The sequence below is a fragment of the Neurospora hispaniola genome (assembly GCF_033458365.1).
Source record: "Neurospora hispaniola strain FGSC 10403 chromosome Unknown B0T23scaffold_4, whole genome shotgun sequence".
Lineage (NCBI taxonomy): Eukaryota > Fungi > Ascomycota > Sordariomycetes > Sordariales > Sordariaceae > Neurospora > Neurospora hispaniola.
Window position 1 is genome coordinate 1924203 of NW_026944409.1, and position 18749 is coordinate 1942951.

The following is an 18749-nucleotide window of genomic DNA, read 5'->3' on the forward strand; positions in this document are numbered from 1 at the left end:
AGTCCGCGTTTAGTGTAGTTTATTGGTAAGCGAGGCTCGCCTTGGTCGGGCCTAGTGATCAAGGTTAATCACGTACAGGACTGGCTATATAATGGCTTGCAGCAAGGTGACGAGAGATCTTGGTAATTGTCTATCATGTAGTTGAGAACCACTCCGCCCGTCCAAACCCGTCCGTAATTTTTAGTTCAACCGTCTTCTCGTTCTTCAACACAAGACGCACGGCGAAGGCCCCAAGACATTGAAATAGCAAAAGAAGCAGGGTCACACTTCGCCTTCTCTGATAAGATAGCATCTGTCTTCAGACACAACGAAGGAAGGGAAATGCATCATTCAAGGTCCATTGCCAACCCATAATGGCGCAGTGATGTAATCAAGCTTGGGGAGAATAAATCATGCCCCGTTGAAAACGTCCAAGTCTCCCTCGCAGAATCACCTTGACAACAGTCTCAAACCTTGTAGAAGCAGAAAGCAACGTAGAAGCTCGCCGCCTCCATCTCCTCTGGGCTTACCAACAACTTTCCGCTCATCCTATCCCTGACCCCCATCCTCTCGCTCAGGGGCCCCAGTTCACGGTCATCCTTCTCCGTCTCCCACACGTCCGTGAAAGTTTTGTGGTACTGCAACTCCAAGTTATAATCCTCCGCAAGCGCACGGAAGGCCTCCCAGGGAACCACGTATTCGGGGACCTCCTCGACGGCCTCATGAAGGAAGAAATTGTACTTCCACCCAAACGGAGGGCGGAAGATTCCGTCAGCAGGCGTGGGGCCGTTGAACCGCACGCGGTAAATGTCGTTACCCCATTCTGCGATGGTTGGGTCGGAGGGTGGTTTGGCTTCCGAAGTAGGTTCAAGCTCGCCTTCCTCCAGCTCCCCTTCTTCCTTGTCCTCGTCAGGTTTGGGGGTTTGTTCCGAGGCCTCGCCCTCTTCTGGAGTAGGCTTCCTCTGTGATTGGTCTGATGAGAGCTTCTCATCCCCGTTGGGAACTGATTCCTTGGGCGTGTTTCCGTCGGTCTCAACACTCGGTTGGGCCTGATCCTCCTTAGCCTTCTGCTGCTCTGCCAATCGCTTGTTGAACTCCTCCACTCTTGAGCTGATGACGTCCGAGTTCGGGATACATCCTATGAACCGACCACCCTTCTTCAGTGCACCGGCCACGTTCTTCAGCATCTGCCGCGCCTTAGCCTCCGTCTCAAAGGCGTAGTGCATGCAAAACATCATGCTGACCACATCGAAGCCCCGGTGGCTGGGGCCACCAATGTTGGACGACGCGAACCCGACCTGCCGGATAATGTCAATGTCCTCAATCGACTCGCCATAGCAGTCCTTGACGTGGAATCGCGCCTCAAAGAGTGGCGGCTGTCTCCTATTATAGCCACCCCGTCCACCCCTGCCGCCATGACCGCCACGAGCCACCATACTACGATACCGATCGCGCGCCTGGTCGATAGAGACATCTGCTGGGTCCAGCCCAACATAAAGCTCCACTGGCTGTGGCGCCTGCTGCCATTTGCCCAAATCACCGCCCTTGCCGCATCCAATGTCGAGCACCAACAACTGATTGTTCGAACTGATTCCCCGCTCACGAGCGCCAGGCGAGTGGTCTTCGTCAGGAGAAAACTTTTGGATGATACAGCTCTTGACCCAGTTGTTGAAGGAGCGGAGACCTTTGATGCGACTGTCCGTCTTGCGCCAGTCACGGCCACGCTCGGGCACAGCATTGTAATGGGCGCGTACCACGTCATTGACCGTGTTGCGGCGCTCGGCTTCGGCGGCCGCTTCTGCCTCCCGCTGAGCCTGGCGCTCGCGCTCCATCTGACGCTGGCGAATCTGTTCGCGCTCGGCTTCCGTGATGCGGGCACGTTGGCCAGGCCGCTTCTGCTTTCTAGGCTCGCCGCTGGTAGTGGGGGTTTGTGTTCTCTTGGCCGGGGCTAACTTGCGGGCATCAAACGGCTGTGGGAGGACATCGTTGTCGTCCTCATCTTCGTCATGCCTTGCAGACTTGTATCGACGGTCTTCGTTGCGGCCATTGCGGTCGTCGTCGTAGGGCGATTCTGAGCGTTGCCTCTTGCGAGTGGACCTATAACTGGTGTAACCATCGTAGCCTGACATTTTTGGAGAATAATATTGATGTGGTCTCGCGAGGAGACTTGATCATCGGCAAGAACAACTCTGGCAAGCGTCCAGGGTTCGTGTAACAGCAGAATAACTGATGCGACGGTGAGTGGTGTGAGTTGTGATTTTGACTATGGTTATCGATTGATGCGAGCACAGACACAGGCAAATCCTGAAAGTGGATTCTGAGACTCGAAATTTGGTATGTCGAGGTTGAGAACTCTTATTGTTGTTGTTGTCGAGGAGAGAAAGCAATTGGAAAAGGAAGTCGGGATGCAAGTGTTTTGAGGATGCAAGCATGGGTCGGTCGGTGTTTGAGCCGATGAAGTGTGCCTGCCCGGGCACTGTTCCAGCGGCTCCACTCGCAGGCCTGGCCCGCCTTCCAAGCTCTGTCTCCACTTCTCAGTGCTGACGCGCGAGCTCTGGGGGCCTTGGTCACTTCACTCTCCAGTGAGGTCAGCTACTCTATCAACCTTCCGAACCATTCAAGGAGCACCACAAACCACAGACATCACCACCCAGCCTCACCTCGACCCGGCATCTTTGGTAGAATCACAGCGCCAGGCCAAGTCACAAATTGCGATCCAATTTCCAAGAGCTTTCAACACCGCGAAACTTCCCATCTTAAGCCGGCATCCACCTCCATCAGCTGCTTGCCGATTTCCAGCGGGGTGCTTCTACCAGACGACGGACACTGACCAGCACCGGCCGTCTTCCATTTGCATCCTCCTCTCCCATCTCCCTCCTTGGCTCATAAGCTAGTACCCATCACAACTACAAAATGGGCTCCGATCCTCAATACGCGAAATGGCCTCTGCTGCCCCTCGCCCAGCATGTCTTCACCCTCACAAACCCCTACGCCGCCCGCCCTGCCCAACAAGCGGCCGTCAAGAACCTTCAAGATGCCATCACCGAGCACAAGATGGCGCCCTTTTACCGATACCTTGCGCACCCTACCGAGGGTGTCCTTAACTCTGTTGGGGAAGGCGGCTCCAACACTGCCGCTGCCGGAAGGTTGGGTAGGAAGAGCAGCATCGCCGCCGGCATGATCGCGACCCACAAGCCCACCACAAGCTTAAGCCTACCGTGGGATGAGAACCTGTACCAGCAGCTGCAGGCCGAGAACGAGAAGGAGCTCGAGGAGTTCCAAAAAGAGGAGGATGAGGCTGTCGAGAAGGCGGGAGACACAGAGATCCAGGCTGCCAAGGGGAAGAGGGCCGAGTTCTGGGCCCGAGTTGGCGATAAGGTTGGTCACTACAAGTTCACTTAGCTGTCCATACACTCCCACCAACCGACATATACTAAGCATCCACTCTTCCCATTCAGGAAAAAGCCATCGCCGCGCACCAAGATCTGCTCGAGAAGACGAGCATTCTAGGTACCAAGATCGATCTCGTGCTCGCCTTAATCCGCCTCGGCCTCTTCTTTGGCGACAAGCAGCTAGTCCAGAAGACTGTCGAGCGCGCCAAGTCGCTTGTCGAGTCGGGCGGCGACTGGGACCGTCGCAACCGCCTCAAGGCCTACGAGGGTCTGCACTTGCTCACCGTGCGCAACTACAGCGGCGCCGCCCCCCTGCTCCTCGACAGTCTGTCCACCTTTACCTCGTACGAGCTCTGCACCTACAGCAATCTGGTAGTCTACGCCGTGCTCGCCGGTTCCGTCTCGCTCAAGCGCGTCGACTTCAAGTCCAAGGTCGTGGACGCCCCCGAGATCAAGGCGATTCTTGGCGACGGCGAGGACAAGCTGCTCGCACTGACCGGCGCCATCTCGGCCGGCCCGGGAGCCGACGCCTCGATGCAGGACGCCGATAGCGCCCCCGTGGCGGCCCGGACGGCCGTAGTCAACCTGACCACGCTCGGCAGCAGCACGGAACAGCCTGAGGCGGAGATGGCGGTCGACTTTGACCCGCTCGCACAGCTGGTTAGCAGCTTGTACAACGGCCGGTACAAGCTCTTCTTCCAGGCGCTGGCCCTGGTGGAGGAGCAATTCCTCACCCAGGACCGCTACCTGCACGAGCATAAGAACTGGTTCATCCGCGAGATGCGCCTGCGCGCGTACCAGCAGCTGCTGCAGAGCTATCGCGTTGTGGGACTGGATAGCATGGCCAACGACTTTGGTGTTACGGTAGATTTCTTGGATCGGTTGGTTTTCCCCTCGTTATTATTATCCCCCTCTCGCTTTCCCCCAACACAAGTTCTATATATGCTGATGGTACATTACAAAAACAGTGACCTAGCAAAGTTCATCGCCGCCGGCCGTATCCCCTGCACCATCGACCGCGTCAATGGCAAGGGTGTTATCGAGACCAACCGGCCCGACGACAAGAACAAGCAGTATCAGGACGTGGTCCGCCAGGGTGACCAGCTGATTACCAAGCTGCAGAAGTACGGACAGGCTGTTCGGTTGAGGGGAAGCGAAAGAGCGTAGTAGAGAACCAATTTGAAGAGAATTAGAAGCTAGCAGTGAAACAAGGGGAAGGTCAATGATGTATGAGCGAGCTGTGCTATCGTTAGCGATTACCTCGGGAAGAAAGGAAGGGGATATGAATGATCAAGGGCATGGATTGAGTGGATGGATGAAAGGAGGAGAGAAATCAGAAGAGAATAGAGCCTGAAGCAACCTATCACATTGAAATGTCGTTAGGGCCTAACTCGGTTCTAGTAAAGACAGAAGACACAAAACGACTTGCTCCTCATTGTCACGGATATTGCATCATGTGTTCATAAGACTCCGTTTCTTCTTGTCCAGGCTTTTTGTTTACTTTTGTATTCGTATGTCCCTCGTATCCTAAATAAGGCTACGTACATACGTACAATGCAAAAGGCTAGCAAAGTATAAACGCTGAGGTATCATCAAAGATCCCATAACCAACCAACCAACCAACCAAACCATACCAAAAGCCGAACCAAATCGCTCTTTTTTTGTCCTTCATACTCCGAGTTCTGCTTGGTAAACAAGAAATCGCTCGCTATTTCCGTTCCATGTTTCCTGTCAACTTCATTATCCGGTCCCGACGCTGGGATGGGCAGCATATCTATCCCCAAGGTAGATGGGCGGACAGGGCAGGTGACATTCTACAGGGGAGAGAAGGGATGATATCTCCAGGGTCACACCCTGTTTTCCCACGGCAGCTTTGATACTTGAGGGGCTGCAGAACCGATGAACGAGTGCCCCCCCTTGTGCGCAGCGTCATAGTCAGACCATCCATCCATTTCGAGGACAGTCGACACCCACCCATCACCACCGTGACGAACCGCAAAGAGTCCTTTCATCAAGTACCGTTTTCGAATCAAATGCACTTTGACAGTGGTGTGAGCCTTTCAACGATATTGATCCATGAACTCCTTGTGGAACTTGACAATGCTGCCAACCCACTCGGTACCAGGGGCAAGGAAGGTAGTGCGGAAGTGCAAGCTACCCTCCTTCTGACCGAACCCAGAACCAGGAACAACGCAGACGCCGGTAGCCTCGAGGAGCTTCATGCAGTAGAACTCGTCGGGGGTGCGGCCCTCCTTGGCGGCGGCCTCGGCGGCCTTGGGGGGCAAGTTGATGGTAGGGAAGAGGTACATGGCACCCTGAGGAGCACCGCACTCGACGCCCTCCATCTGCTCAAACGCCTTGTGGAGGGCGTTGGCGCGCTCTCTCATGCCCTCGTAGATGCCGCGGTACTCCTTCTGGTAGAGCTCGTAGGAGGGCTCGCCAGGCTTGGGCGGGTTGACCATCAGCTCGACCAAGCACTGGCCAATTACAGGCGCGCAGAGCATGATGCTGACGAACTTGTAGATTTCAGCCTGGACTTCGGGATCAAAGTTGACCAGCTCAAAGTAGCCACCGCGGTGGCCGCACTCGCCCACCATGCCCTTGGAAACGGAGTGGAGGGAAGCCAGCTCGACGCAGTCGTACTTGCCGTCGGGGTTCTCCTTCTGCAGCTGGCGGAGCACGCGCTTGAACGAGATGAACTCGCCGATGAAGACGTTGGTCTGGTAGACTTCGTCGGCGAGGACGACGAGGCGCTCCTGGCGCGCGAACTCGAGGACGGCGCGGATGTCCTCCTCGGAGAGGGAGGCGCCGGTGGGGTTGCCGGGGTTGATGATGACGATGGCGCGAGTGTCGACGCCGGCGTCCTTGGCCTTTTGGTACGACTCCTTGATGGTGTTGATGTCGGTGCCCCAGTTCTTGGACTCATCGAGGAGGTAGGGAACGCAGGTGGCGTTCAGGATGGAGAGCGAGGCGGTGTAGAGAGGGTACTGGGGGATGGGAACCAGGATGCCGCTCTTCTCATCGGCGCAGATGATGTGCAGGAGGGTGTTGACTCCCGAAGAAGCACCGGCAGAGAGGTAGATGTCTTGCCAGTTGGCAGGGAAGCCATCGCGCCCTAGGAAGCGGAAAAAAAAGGGATGTTAGCAACAGTGACATACATGTACCCCACGGGCACGAACGGGTAGGGCTGCTTACTCTCGAGAAACTCGGCAATGTGCTGTCGAATGGCAGGGGCGCCGTTGCTGGCACTGTAAGCTCCTACGGAGCCGACATTCTTGAGGAACCACTTGGCGCGCTCAATGACATCAGTCTTGTAGCCGAGGTGGTTGATGAGGACGTCCTCATGCTCGAGAAGCAGAGGGTTCTCGAGGAGACTGAGGACCTGGCGGAAAAAGGTGATGGGCTTCTGGTCAAGCTGCTGGGGGTTGCCGATGTTGGCCGAGATGACCTGGCTGAAGGGGATGTCGGAGGTTCCACGGAGGAGGGCGGCCCGGAACTCCTCGGACTTGACGGCAAGCTCACCGCGCACAGCGTACTTGGCCGCTCTGACGTGCGGGTTGATGTTGTCAATGTTGAGACGGCGGGAGTTGGAGGACGACATTTTGCGAATCTGAGTGAAGGACGGGAACCGAGTTTGCTGAGTGAACGAGTGAATAACCGGCGGGGTATTATTAGACTTGGACAGCGGGGCAGCGCGTCCCGAGGAGGAGTCAAGGCCGGAAGCTGGAGAGGGGGCCCACGTTAGAAAACTTTCGTTAGTTCGGAACCCACAGTCCCCCGTCCAAGAGGTACAGTACTGTGGCTTGCTTGTCTCTCGTTATCTTGAGAAAGCGCAAGGATTGCTTGTTTGATGCCGGCCCATGAAACAGAAGGGGCAATGTACATGGACCAGCTAGATAACACAACAACAACAACAAGTTTCAGAGATTGTGATGGGGTTTACAAGACAAGTTCACCAGCTTTGGCGAACCCATTTCACAGAGAGAAGGCCGGCTCAAGGGGATAACAAATGGGAAGCTCCGGCTCAAGAGGAGTAAAACGAGAGACCAAGCAAACGAGCGAAACCGACACTAAATGGTTGGCTTGTGTAGCTCTTTCTTGCGTGTGTGTGTATATGAAAGACGGGTAATTGAAGAAGAATCAGCGCATGTCTCGCCTGTCGTGTCGACATGTCCGATGATCGAATACACCAACTACTTCGGGATTTGAGCGGCCGGAACAAAGTGCTTCAGGTTATTGCCCTGAGGCGCTTTAAGCGCACAAGGTACCTCTTGGTACCTACGTAATCTGCCATGAAACGGGACGAGGCAACCGCAACATTGCTAAATTGCATTGGTTCAGAGCAGGCATCGACATCAAGTAGATAGGTAGGGGACTATGCACGCACTGCATGCCACGAGGCTCTCGGGAGTTGAAGATTTTGGCTGCAACTCTCTGTGTGTTGTGTGTGGTTGTCTCTGCCGAGATCGGAGATGGTGATTCCCGTTGTGGGGAGGAAGGGGAGACAGGGAGATGTGCAGGTGACATTCTGGGGACGGGGTCTCAGGATGCAACTTGGATCATGAACTCGAAGCAACAGCAGACACATTGGGAATGGGAAAGTGAAGGCAGATGAACAGCTGCTGTGTAAGCAGGCGCCAAGACCGTTGCAACGGAGAGGGTTGTAAACGCGGGGAAACAAAGTTGGGGAAGTTCGGGACAAGGGGAAGCATCGGGAAGGTGAAAGCGACGCAATAGCACATCGATCCGAGTCGGACGAGAACTCGCGCCGCTTTGGCGAATGGCAAGGGTTTGGTGATCCTTACCTCCGCATGTCGCCGGACCCCACGCCGGCTGCTGGACAGGGATTGAATAATTTCTCACGGCCGCGCTCGGCAGCCGGTGACGGGCGGTCTTGAGGGCGTTTGACAGTCCGGCAGCCATCTATGCGATTGTCGATCTCTTTCTGATGTAGTGTATTGATGGATGGGGGGAGGAGGGTCTCGATACTGCCAGGTGGGGAAGACAGGACTCCCGGAGATGCCGTCAAAGGTGAACGGGAGAAGGACTTGTCGTTGATGGTGCGCTGACTCGCTCCGGGAGTATCGAGAGGACGGGATGTGATTTAGGGCTGAGTCCGGTTTATGTCAGTTGGGTTGGGTTTTCAAACCGCATTCAACACAGCAGACGCAAAGACACTATGAATGGGGAAAAAAAAAAATTAGCACGCAGAAGAACAAACACACTTTTTTTTTCTTTTCTTATTTTCATCAAATGCAGCAACCCAAACTGAACTAATGAGCTCCGAAACAGGAGCACGGAAAGCGGTGTGGTCTAGAACTTTTTGTTGCAAAAGAGTCTTCGTTCCGGTCCGGTTTTGCTCCCGCGATCCATTTCTGGCGGGGTCGCAGAGGCCCGAATCGAGACTACTGTCTTGGTACAGTATGGAGAGTCAATCAAACAAATGCCATATTCTGACCCGGACTGCTATCCGCCAAACGAGGCGGTATCGCTGAGCTGTTTCGCAACCGCCAAGGTAAGCTGCTGCTGTGCTGTGCTGCCTGACAAGCCACGACGTTAAATCCGGGCCGTTGTATTCTCGCTGCGGCATGTGTAGGACCAGTGGACTATGTCTACATGTATCCAGGCGGGAACTACCCTTTTTGTCGACTTACACAGTTCCCTTTCAGCGCATTGTTGGCCGAACGGGCATGATTACAGCCAAAGTGCTGTCAACGGTCGCCATGTTGAAATTCCGATACATGAATATCAAAGTTGTGTTTTGAATGCATGTCTCTCAGTGTACAAGCCCAGCAAAGTTGTTGATGTTCCCTTGTCAATAGATTTGTAAGACATGTTCGTAGATATCACGCCCGTTGTGTCTTGGCCAAGGCCTCTGGGGTTCATCGGTGAGCTCTCAGTTCACTACACTCACCTTGTTCCTCACCTTGCCTTCACCGATCCTAAACCCCGGCCGCGGGCAACCACCTGCCAAGCCCAGCTAGTAGCGCACTCGACCCTCACACGGTCCCACCACGGCCCACGCACCCCGGCGGGCCGGCAGGCAAAATCTACAATCGCAATCGCAAGAAGCGCGGACGACCCGACGTCGATTGGAGAGCTTCCGGCGCAAAGACCGTGCTCCGTGAATCCGCCCGCCCTCCGCCCGCAGTTTGCGAACCTCTCCGTCCGGACGAGCCCCAGCCCGTCGCCCGTCGCCGTACCGCACTTGATCCAGTCCAGTCCACGCGCGCCGTTGCACACCACAACAGCGCAACAAAAGTCGTTCAACATGGCGAAGAAGGGTAATCAACTCCATCCTCACCCGTGTGTCTGCAATTACTGCTTTGTTTTCCTAAAGGGAAAAGCGATACAATGGGAAAACCGGAAACCGAAAACAGAAGACGATAGTTGCTGATAGGTAAACAACAAACAGCCAAGTCCCGCATCATCAACGTGCGCCTAATCTCTATGGCCATGACGGGTTACTTCTACACCTTCACCCGTCCCCGTACCTCGCTGCCTATGAGCATGCTGAAATACGATCCGATCGGTATGCGCATATCCTCTCCCCTCATTGCTATCTACCTCTTTCGCTTCCAACCACCTACATGATTGATTCGGCGGACACGACGACACGGGCATGATATGGAACTCTTTTTGGTTGCGGGCTTTCTCGACTTGCACGATTCGCAACACCCCAATACGCTTCGTTGAACGGACCTTGGGGAGCTCGCTTGGGACTGGGACTAGGACTGGGATTAGGTCTGGGACGCAATAGTTCAAAGACTCGGACGACGGCATAACGTACGGACCTTCGGAAAAAAAAGAAAAAAAAAAAAAAAAAAAAAAAGCAACCAGCCAACCAACCGGTCACCAGAGAAGAGAGGAGGGGACGGAAGAAGCACTCGCCTACGACAGACAATTTTACCAATCACGGATCTCGAAGAGGATAAAAATACCTACTAACACTTTCGCTTCCCCACCATAGTTCGCCGCAAGGTCCTCTTCCTCGAACAGAAACGCAAGGGCAGGTCATAGATCGTTACTCGCCCCGGCCTAACGACCGTCGAACGAACCTGAGCCAGAGCGAGAACGCGGAGCCTGCGATACGGAACCAAAGAGCGTAGCGGCGAACCAGCGACAAGTAAAAGGTTACAGCACCCCCTCCACGGATTACCACGTCACACCAAGTTACGATTTCGACCGGGTTGTGTTTCAAGCAGATCACCAGCAGACAATGGCCAGTGCTGGCGAGTGAGTTGGAGCTGGAGCTGGAGAGGGGGGTGGACCGGACCGGAACTGGACTGGATACATGGAGAAGAGAGGCGCAAGAATAAGATGGGGTCCCTCGTTCCGTCCAGTCCATGGTCGTGTATTATTACTGTACTACCGATCCACCAGTATATAACATCACCCTGTGAGTTATGGATTGGCACCATGGAGGGTTCGTTGCTTCTTCGCTCTACCGATGGGCCAGGTTGATTAGAGAATGAACAAGTCAAGAGATAAGCACAACGCCCCTCGGCCGTCGGCAATGCTGGGCGTGACCCAGTTCCACTGCCAAGTGGCTCTCCCTTCTCTTGTGTTATGTGGTGAGGATAGCTCTTCTATCGCGATCAGACAGTCTGTCGTGACACCTGCTCGACATCTTTGACTTTTCTTGCCATCGTACATCGTTTATCTTATCTTTCTATATTTTCGTGCAAATCAAACTTTCCATTTGTCACAAGACCCGTCTCCCAACATCTCACAGGGATTCTTTCACACTCTTCTCGTCGTATACATATTGAATCTCGATTCATTCGAAACACAGTCTCCAATCCACACAAATACGCCACGCATCGACATATGGATCATAACTGATTCCCAGGCGGAGGCAGAAGCAAGTCATCTCCGTCTTCTTTGTTTGCATTCTGCGAAAGGGTCATGGAGTCTTGGGTCTCATCATTGGCGCCCCCGTATCGCGAAAGTGGCTGGGACTGAGACCGTGATTGGGACTCGCCGTTCGTTTGACTGACCGAGCTGGTGTCTTCCGCAGGATCAACGGACCTTCTACTGCCATAAGTTCGAGTCGGTGCTGATCTGGGTGGCAAAAACCTGTTGGCACCGTTCATGACCTCAGGTAGGAGGCCAAATGAGGGCTTGAAGTTGATGGAAATCAATCCGTTTTCAGAAGGCTTGGAGCCTTCGCTTAACTTATCCATGGCGTGACGGCTTCGGTAAATCCGTTGTGGTCGTACTATTCCGCCAGTTCCACGTTCATCTGAGCCGTTAGGAAGCGGTGCTGAAGCTGGGGTAGAAGTTATGTCTTTGGTCGTACCCTTTCCCCCGGCCCCTTTCGAGTATCTCCCGCGCCGAGGAACTACAGGAGAATCCACGATATCATCAGGTTGTTTTCGCTTGTTAGGTCTTCCTGAAGCAAAGGCATCTGAAAAGTGGCCGGACGTAGCTTCTTGAGACACGGGATTTGGCTCCAAAAAAGCACCCGCACTTTCAGGGGGAGTTGCTGTGAAGGTTTCAAGTGGTCCGATTCTCCCAAACGCACCACTCCCCGAAGAATTGTCTATCAATTGTTCCCGGGATGCACTACGCGTCATTCTCTTCATGATCGATTTAGGAGGTGCAGCCTCTCTCCTCCTTGACTTTTCCTGGGCAACAGAGGGCGGTGGAGGCAAACGGACTTTGCGTATACCTTCCGTAGATGTTGGCCGTCGCACAGCAACCCTCCGTTCTTGATCCTGAAGGCCCATGACCACACGATGTTGTAGGAACGGGGATGATGTCTCCTCCGTGTTTGGTGGAGTTGTTGTCGTGCCACTGACTCCATCTGGATCGCCACATTTGCTTTCTTGCGGTGGGTTTATTCCGATCTTGTTGCATGCATTGACAAGTAATGCCTGCAGTTCACTTACTGGCGCTCCTGTTTGATCAGCAACTCCACCTAGTGCTTGGAGCTGTTGGTGCTGCTTGTCGAGAATGGCCTGATATTTCGTTGATGCCATCTTCATTATCTGCTCTACAGCCTTGGGAATCTTTGACCATACCTCGTCCAAGGTTGTAGCGCTATCGAACAGTTTTGAGCTTCCAGCATCTGAAGCAACAAATCCTTCCTTTACTGCCAGTTGCTCCATGGTAGTAAAGCACTCCTGCATTTTTTCCTCGCGTGTTTTCTCGATTTGCTGTACTCCCGAATATGTTGCTTGAAGTTCGGCTGCTGTCTTCTGCCAACTGGCAAGCTCTTTCTCCAGGTCGATGATACGAGAAGAGCCCCGTTGCTGGAATTGTTCGAGTTCGAGTGACTTCGCCTCCAACTCCTCAGAAAGTGATGAGCATTTACTTTCCGCAGCAGCAAGCGTAAATTTCAAAGACTCGATCTCATTGGTATGCTGTCTTTCAGTCTCTTGCAGCCCGATGTAGTTTTCTTCAAGCTCGGCTGCCTTCTTCTGCCACACAGCGAGATCTGCCTCCAAACCGCTGATTCGAGTAGATCTCTGATGACGAGACTCGGCGATATCGTCTGATCTTGTCTTCAATTCTTTAGCAAGAGATGAGCATTGGTTCTCAGAAATAGCCAGATTAGCCTTCAAAAGCTCGATTGTACGAGCATTTTGCCTTTTGGCTTCTTCCTCGCTGGCTCTCTCTTGTCGAAGTTGCGTCACTAGGTCGTCCAAGGCGTTCCTGTCGCTGCGTAACTGGGAGATCGTCTTGTTTAGTTCAGCAGTCTCCTTGTCCTTTTCTACAAGGAGTTCCCGACGGACAAGCTCTGTAGCTTTGGCGCTTGCTGACTGGATGGTCGCTTCTTTGTCCATGATCAGTTGATTGAGTTGTTGGACTTGTGAGCCAAACTGCTTGACCTCAAAGACGTATGCTTCTTCCTTTGATCGGATTGTTTTCTCGAGTTGTGAAATCGCTGCTGTTTGAGAGCCAACCTCCGCTTCCAACCGCTCGATTTCTGCTTGGGCGCGTTGGAGTTGTTGATTGAGCGGTTGGTAGTCCTCATGAGCGACTTCCAACTCCACAGCATGCGCCTGAAGTTGACTGAAGTGAATTTGTTGGTCCTCGAAGCGTTTCTTCAAGTCTTTGAACTCCTGCTGGCAATTTTTGAGCGCCTCTTCCTTCTCGGCAAGGCAACCAGAAAGCCTGCCAACTTCCGTGAGATTTTGGTTCAACTGTTGACTCAGAAGGTCCTTCTCGTGGCCTAACTGTCTCAAAATATTTTCCATATTGGCCTTGATGTCATCCGAGATTTGGGTGGTCGTTTTCTCGGTAGTGCCGGAAGCCTCCATGACAGCCTCAAGCTTTGATGTGATACTAAGGACGTCAGTACACAGGCAATTGATGGCCATCGAATATGCTTACAGCTCCAATACCCCTTGTTGCTGGCTCTGTAGAGTTGACAGCACTTGAGGCTGCTCTGACACCGTTTTGGAAACAGACCCAACTTGTTCGGCAATCTGACCCAGTCTATCGAAATTAGCTCAAGTAGATGTAATGTTCCATCTGAAATACTCACCGGGTCCCGATTGCGTCGTCGGCTTTTACTTGTCTCTGGATCGCCTGTGCGTTTTGTTCGTCCATCTTGCCCATAATGTCATTTTGCCGAGACTGGAGCGCTTCGAAGCCTTCATTGGTGATCTTAAGGGTTTCAAGCTGCTGTGAAAGCATTTTCACAGCTTTCTTTTCGTGGCTCAGTTCGGCGTCTTTTTGCTCTATCTGGCGTGTGAGGGCGTCGATCTGGCCGTACACTAAGGAGTCCGTCAGAATTTGTCGCTCGAGCAACGCAAATCTTACCTACATTTCGAGGTGTCCTGTCTACATTGACCGACTGTCTGGCGAACTTTTTCAAGCATTTGTTGCCTTATTATCTCTGTTTTCTGTAGCATCTCTTCCAAGGCAGCACCATGACTGCGTTCGGTCTCCCGAACCTCCCTGATAGCCTTCTCCCACTGCGACTTAGACATGAGGTATAGTTTTTGTTGTTCCTCAATCGCTGCATTCAGGTGGTCTTTGACTTTGCGATACTTCCCTTCTGCCTTTGAGCCTCGCTTTTCGGTAGCTTCAAGCACTGCCTCCATCTCTGTGATCTTCTTGGCCATTTCCCCTTTGGAATGTTCGAGCTCTTCAATTTTCTGGGTCTTTTCACCATTGGAGTGCTCAAGATCTCGGATATCACTGGCTTGCTCCTCAACCCGAGCAATGTATTCCTCGGCCTCATGTTCACGCTTCTTGATTACTTTCTTGAGCTGCCTGATGTACTTGTGATACCTCTCCCTCAGCTCCTGCCTGGTGGAGTTGTGCTGAGTAGTGAATCGGTTGAGAACCCCAGCCAGATCTTTTGTAAATTCTTGGCTGATCTTGACGCTCATGTTGTTGTTGGCCGGACTCGATCTTATTATCTCACTGCCGGGTGTACTCGTGATATCGATTATATCCGACCTCGCAGTTGTGGAGACGGCTGCCCTTCTCCTGGACACATTTGGGCCTTCCAAATGTGGCCGAGAATTCTGTTCGTATGCAGTTTTAGGATTCCTCGACGTGTGCTGTTTGTGCAAGCGAGCGGTCGGTGCAGCTGCCCGGAGACGGATTGGAGAAACAGCTTGAGGCTTCGAAGAAGAGTGCGCCTTTCCAGCTCCTCGTTTGGATGGTTTGCCCGAGCCAACGGTGTTCGCGTCCAAGACGCCATGTGATGTGTGGGACTTTTGGAGGCTTTTGTTGGACGGTTCTTCTTGATGGAGAGACTCAAAGTGTGAGCTAGTGCTTTTGGGCTGCCGACTGGCAGGGTAGTCGATAGATCTGACATGTGCCCCTCTAGACTCCACGTTGACAACGTCCTCGGTCTCAGGGTAACGGGAATGACTATAGTCGATCATGTCAATGTCTTGGTGGTGAGACGTGTCAGTATGTGACAGTCTGACATTGTTTCTCATGGTAGCGCTCGAGGGTGAAGACTGATCTTTTGACTGGCCGTCCCTTTCTTCAGAATGATACTCCCCATCAAGGGCAATCCCTGTGTCATTGAATGACGGAAACTGATGACGATCACTGCTGATATCTACTTCGTTAACAGTTGCGGCATGATTTCTGTGTTGTTCTAAGGGTCTTGACGCATTGACGGCAGAGGCTTGATGGTTGGTTTGTGAGCGGGAGTCACCCGGTTCCTGGTCTGACGTAAAATGCCGATTACTTGTAGTATTCACACGCGGTACACTGATGTGTGGCCCTGATAGGGGCAATGCGACCTTTGAAGGTCTTTGGGCGGACGGTGGGGACGCATCTACAGAAGGAGGTCCCCTTGGTGGAGGGCGAGTGTCAACCGTCCGTTTCGGATGTTGTTCAGTGTCTTGCGCTCCGTGCTCATGGAAAATGACGGAGCTCGGATGGTCTGTTGTCTCAGAAGGCAGCCGGTCGCGTGCAGAGACAACAATGTTGCTAGTTCTCTCCTCGATTTGCCTCCCTGGCCCTGGCTTTTGTAGAAGGAATGGGAGTTGTCGAGTTTTGTTGTCTTTGTTAGCTGGCTGGGAAGTCACAACTGGTGATTGAGTACTCTGATAGAGTGGGATAGGATTCTTTAACTGCTTTGTGAATTGTCCTGGGTTAATCTGGAGCGGAGGACCGAACTCGAATTCTTGGTCAAGTTCGAAAGTCTTTCTCATCTTTGGTCTTTCGATCAGCCCCATCTCCTCGGGAGCAAGTGGCAAGCTCCTGGGCGTCTCTTGAATGACATCTTGTGACGTCTGTGATTTGTCCTGGTATGCAGCGTTGTGTTCTGAGTTGGGGCTCGTTGTACCGGAGTATGGTACTTGATTACCGCTGTCGAGTTGCGCATGTTGATAGGTTGTCGGCCCGACGGGTGCATTGTCCTCCGAGTTCTCAAAGTTGAAGGGTCTCGTGCGAGGTGGATGATCCATGTTAGACAGCTTGGCGTAACTCGAGCATTATAATCGATCGCGAAGGTGGTGAAAGGGAGGATATCGGACAATATTGGGCCCACCAGCAGATGAGGCCGAGTATTGTAACGAATGATGCGTGCTACAAGAACAGAACGTATGGTAGAACTCGAAATGATATGAAGCCTTGGAGCCAGGACAGTTTTTTGGAAGCAACCGTGAGAACAGAGAAATAACCGGGGAATGAATGATGATGGGCGTTAGGTAAAAAACTGAAGTTCCGGTGTGATCCCGGTACTTCCATCCACTTGTTCCCAGTCACAATTGGGTCACAAGGCAAGTGCGTGGGAACGAAGAGGCTGCATCAAATGCTCCTTACCAGCCAAGTCGGCGACTGCTTGGTCTTTCAGACTTACACACTTCGTACCTTCCAGGTTTCTTTGAAGGCGAAGATTAGGTAAGTACCTCTAGTGTTCGTTGACAATGCTTGAGTCGGTGGAAGGTAGGTACCTAGGTAGTCTGGGAAGTCATTAAGACGAGAGCACCTTCCTAACATCGAATATTATCAAAAGACGGAAGGGTCGACCCAGATTCGACCTCCCGTGATGAATTGTGTGCTGCCACTACCACTACTACTATACCTCTCGCGATCCCGCTCGTCCCCCGATGATATGAGATCAATGATGTGGTCATCCTGTTCCTTCCCAACTAAACTTTGTACATCGCACGTACAGCACTTACCTACTTTGCGATCTTAAAGACCTTTCCTCTCGCGAAAAGACCCCATGGAGGTTGACTCAGGAACACCTTGGCTTGTTTAACCTCAAAAAAAAACAAAATAAAAATTTGGATGGATGACCTCGCTACCCACGATGCTTCCATAGTCACCAAAATGTACAGAAAACGAAACTTGCGAAACGATTGGTGCTATAACCAAGATCGCTCGTATCGATCATTGGGACTGCTGCACTACACCACTCCTCTTGATCACCACCCTCCCACTTAACTGTTAGAGAGTGATGCTTGTGAGATACTTGCTCTCACCCTGTACAGCCTACGTACCACTACAGCAGTACCTTCCACTGGTAAGTACCATCCGAATGGCATGGTAGAGGTGCCCCAGCGCTGACTACTTGGAGGTACCTGAGTTAGATACCCCTAGACAGGGAGGGAGCGACCTCCCATCGCAATAACTCCCGTCTCGGATCTGAACCTCTTTTGTTGAGGAACACCTACCGTGACGTTGTAAGTAGCGAGTCGACCAAATCGATACTATCTGGCGCTCTCTTCAATCCGAGCATGACGTCACTTTATCATAAGGAGATAGAGCACGACATATGTGGTTAGCGACCTCATTACCTAAACTTCAAAGAAAGCTTGCCTAAAGCTCATGTTTCGTGGTGAGAATGAAACAAATGGTCAAGGTCGATCCAAATGAGCCTGGATGTTCGCATCCCCTATTTCAAGCTCATTTTCATCGCACCGCTGCAGTGTATGGTCTAACGAAAACGGAAGCAATCCGTGTCATTTCGGAGAATTGTTGTGATTCAAGATGCCACATGGCACCGCACCTCAGTGGGTAGTGTAGTGTGGTCAGTCTCAAAAAAAGATCCATGCCGGGCTCCGGGATTGCGGTGTGGTATCGTGGTTCCCCTTTTTAGGAGTTCGAGAAATGACGTACCGACCAAAACACTGTTCCGCATGTCGAACGTGGTCGGTCACGGATGTCACGGACCATTTAGTTAGTTTCTCGGTCGTCGGACCAGTCGGGACCCTGTCGGTTGCCGGGGGGAGAGCGTGGAAAGCGAGAACGTGGTCGAGCGGTCGACAAAGTGATGACAGGTGGGCCCGGGCCGGGGCTCGTCCAGATCCGCAATATCTCGGCAGTCGTGAAACGAAGTGTCCGTGTCGGCGTTAAACGTTGGGGAATGCCAGGCAAACAGACATTTGGGAATCTCACCACATTTCTTTGAGACTCTCTATTTTTAGCCATATCAGAAAGTGAAAAGCGGGAAACTGACTTCTCTTCTCCCCCAGCTTCGGCGATACCGACAATCTGGATACGAGTGATTCAGCACTGCTTTTTACCATGCTTCGGCGCAATCGGTAACGGATCTTGGCATGTCGATCGGGGTTGAAGCCTTCGAAAAGGGGTGTTCAAAACCCAAATCTGTCGGTACGAATCATTTTCTGACCGAAACTTCTGACATAGGTTACAGGTCACCGATGATATTGTGAGTGGTGACGGGTATGGAATTGGACCCATGCGATGGTTGTAGTGTTGAACTCAGCGAACTGTCAAGGGAGAAGGGGGTTCATGCGACAGAATCATACTCCTACCTAAAGACCATGTTGAGATGGCTTCATAGACAGAAAATGGGTTGTTCACCGCTAAATAAGTTCCATGTCCCCCAGACCGATAGTTCGTGTATCAATGAAATGCCCCGAGTCCAGTGTATGTTGTCGTCGAAGCTCCCGTCGCGCAGAAACCCAGCTCTGGAAATGGTCA

General features: G+C 52.6%; 4 protein-coding genes across 4 annotated transcripts; 2 read left to right on the forward strand and 2 right to left on the reverse strand.

Annotated features, from left to right (window-relative positions):
* Position 1: 1 nt before the first annotated feature.
* On the reverse strand, positions 2 to 2385 carry B0T23DRAFT_379688 (mRNA capping enzyme-domain-containing protein). The gene has a single exon (XM_062837159.1). It carries the CDS (start codon positions 2106 to 2108, stop codon positions 447 to 449), a length of 1662 nt encoding a protein of 553 aa, XP_062692890.1. The 5' UTR covers positions 2109 to 2385; the 3' UTR covers positions 2 to 446.
* A 188-nt stretch (positions 2386 to 2573) lies between these two features.
* On the forward strand, positions 2574 to 4805 carry B0T23DRAFT_412515 (26S proteasome subunit RPN7-domain-containing protein). The gene is made up of 3 exons (XM_062839489.1): positions 2574 to 3357; positions 3438 to 4252; positions 4340 to 4805. Exons 1-3 carry the CDS (start codon positions 2893 to 2895, stop codon positions 4536 to 4538), a joined length of 1479 nt encoding a protein of 492 aa, XP_062692891.1. The 5' UTR covers positions 2574 to 2892; the 3' UTR covers positions 4539 to 4805.
* Positions 4806 to 5273: 468 nt separating this feature from the next.
* B0T23DRAFT_142036 (pyridoxal phosphate-dependent transferase) lies at positions 5274 to 7382 on the reverse strand. Its single transcript, XM_062832374.1, has 2 exons — positions 6567 to 7382; positions 5274 to 6486 (listed from the first exon to the last, which is right to left on the reverse strand). The coding sequence occupies exons 1-2, from the start codon at positions 6970 to 6972 to the stop codon at positions 5432 to 5434; spliced, it is 1461 nt and encodes a 486-aa protein (XP_062692892.1). The 5' UTR covers positions 6973 to 7382; the 3' UTR covers positions 5274 to 5431.
* Positions 7383 to 9642: 2260 nt separating this feature from the next.
* Positions 9643 to 10391, forward strand: B0T23DRAFT_428709 (uncharacterized protein; the record flags this gene model as incomplete). Its single annotated transcript, XM_062840149.1, has 3 exons — positions 9643 to 9655; positions 9787 to 9903; positions 10342 to 10391. 3 exons carry the CDS (start codon positions 9643 to 9645, stop codon positions 10389 to 10391), a joined length of 180 nt encoding a protein of 59 aa, XP_062692893.1.
* Positions 10392 to 18749: the final 8358 nt, after the last annotated feature.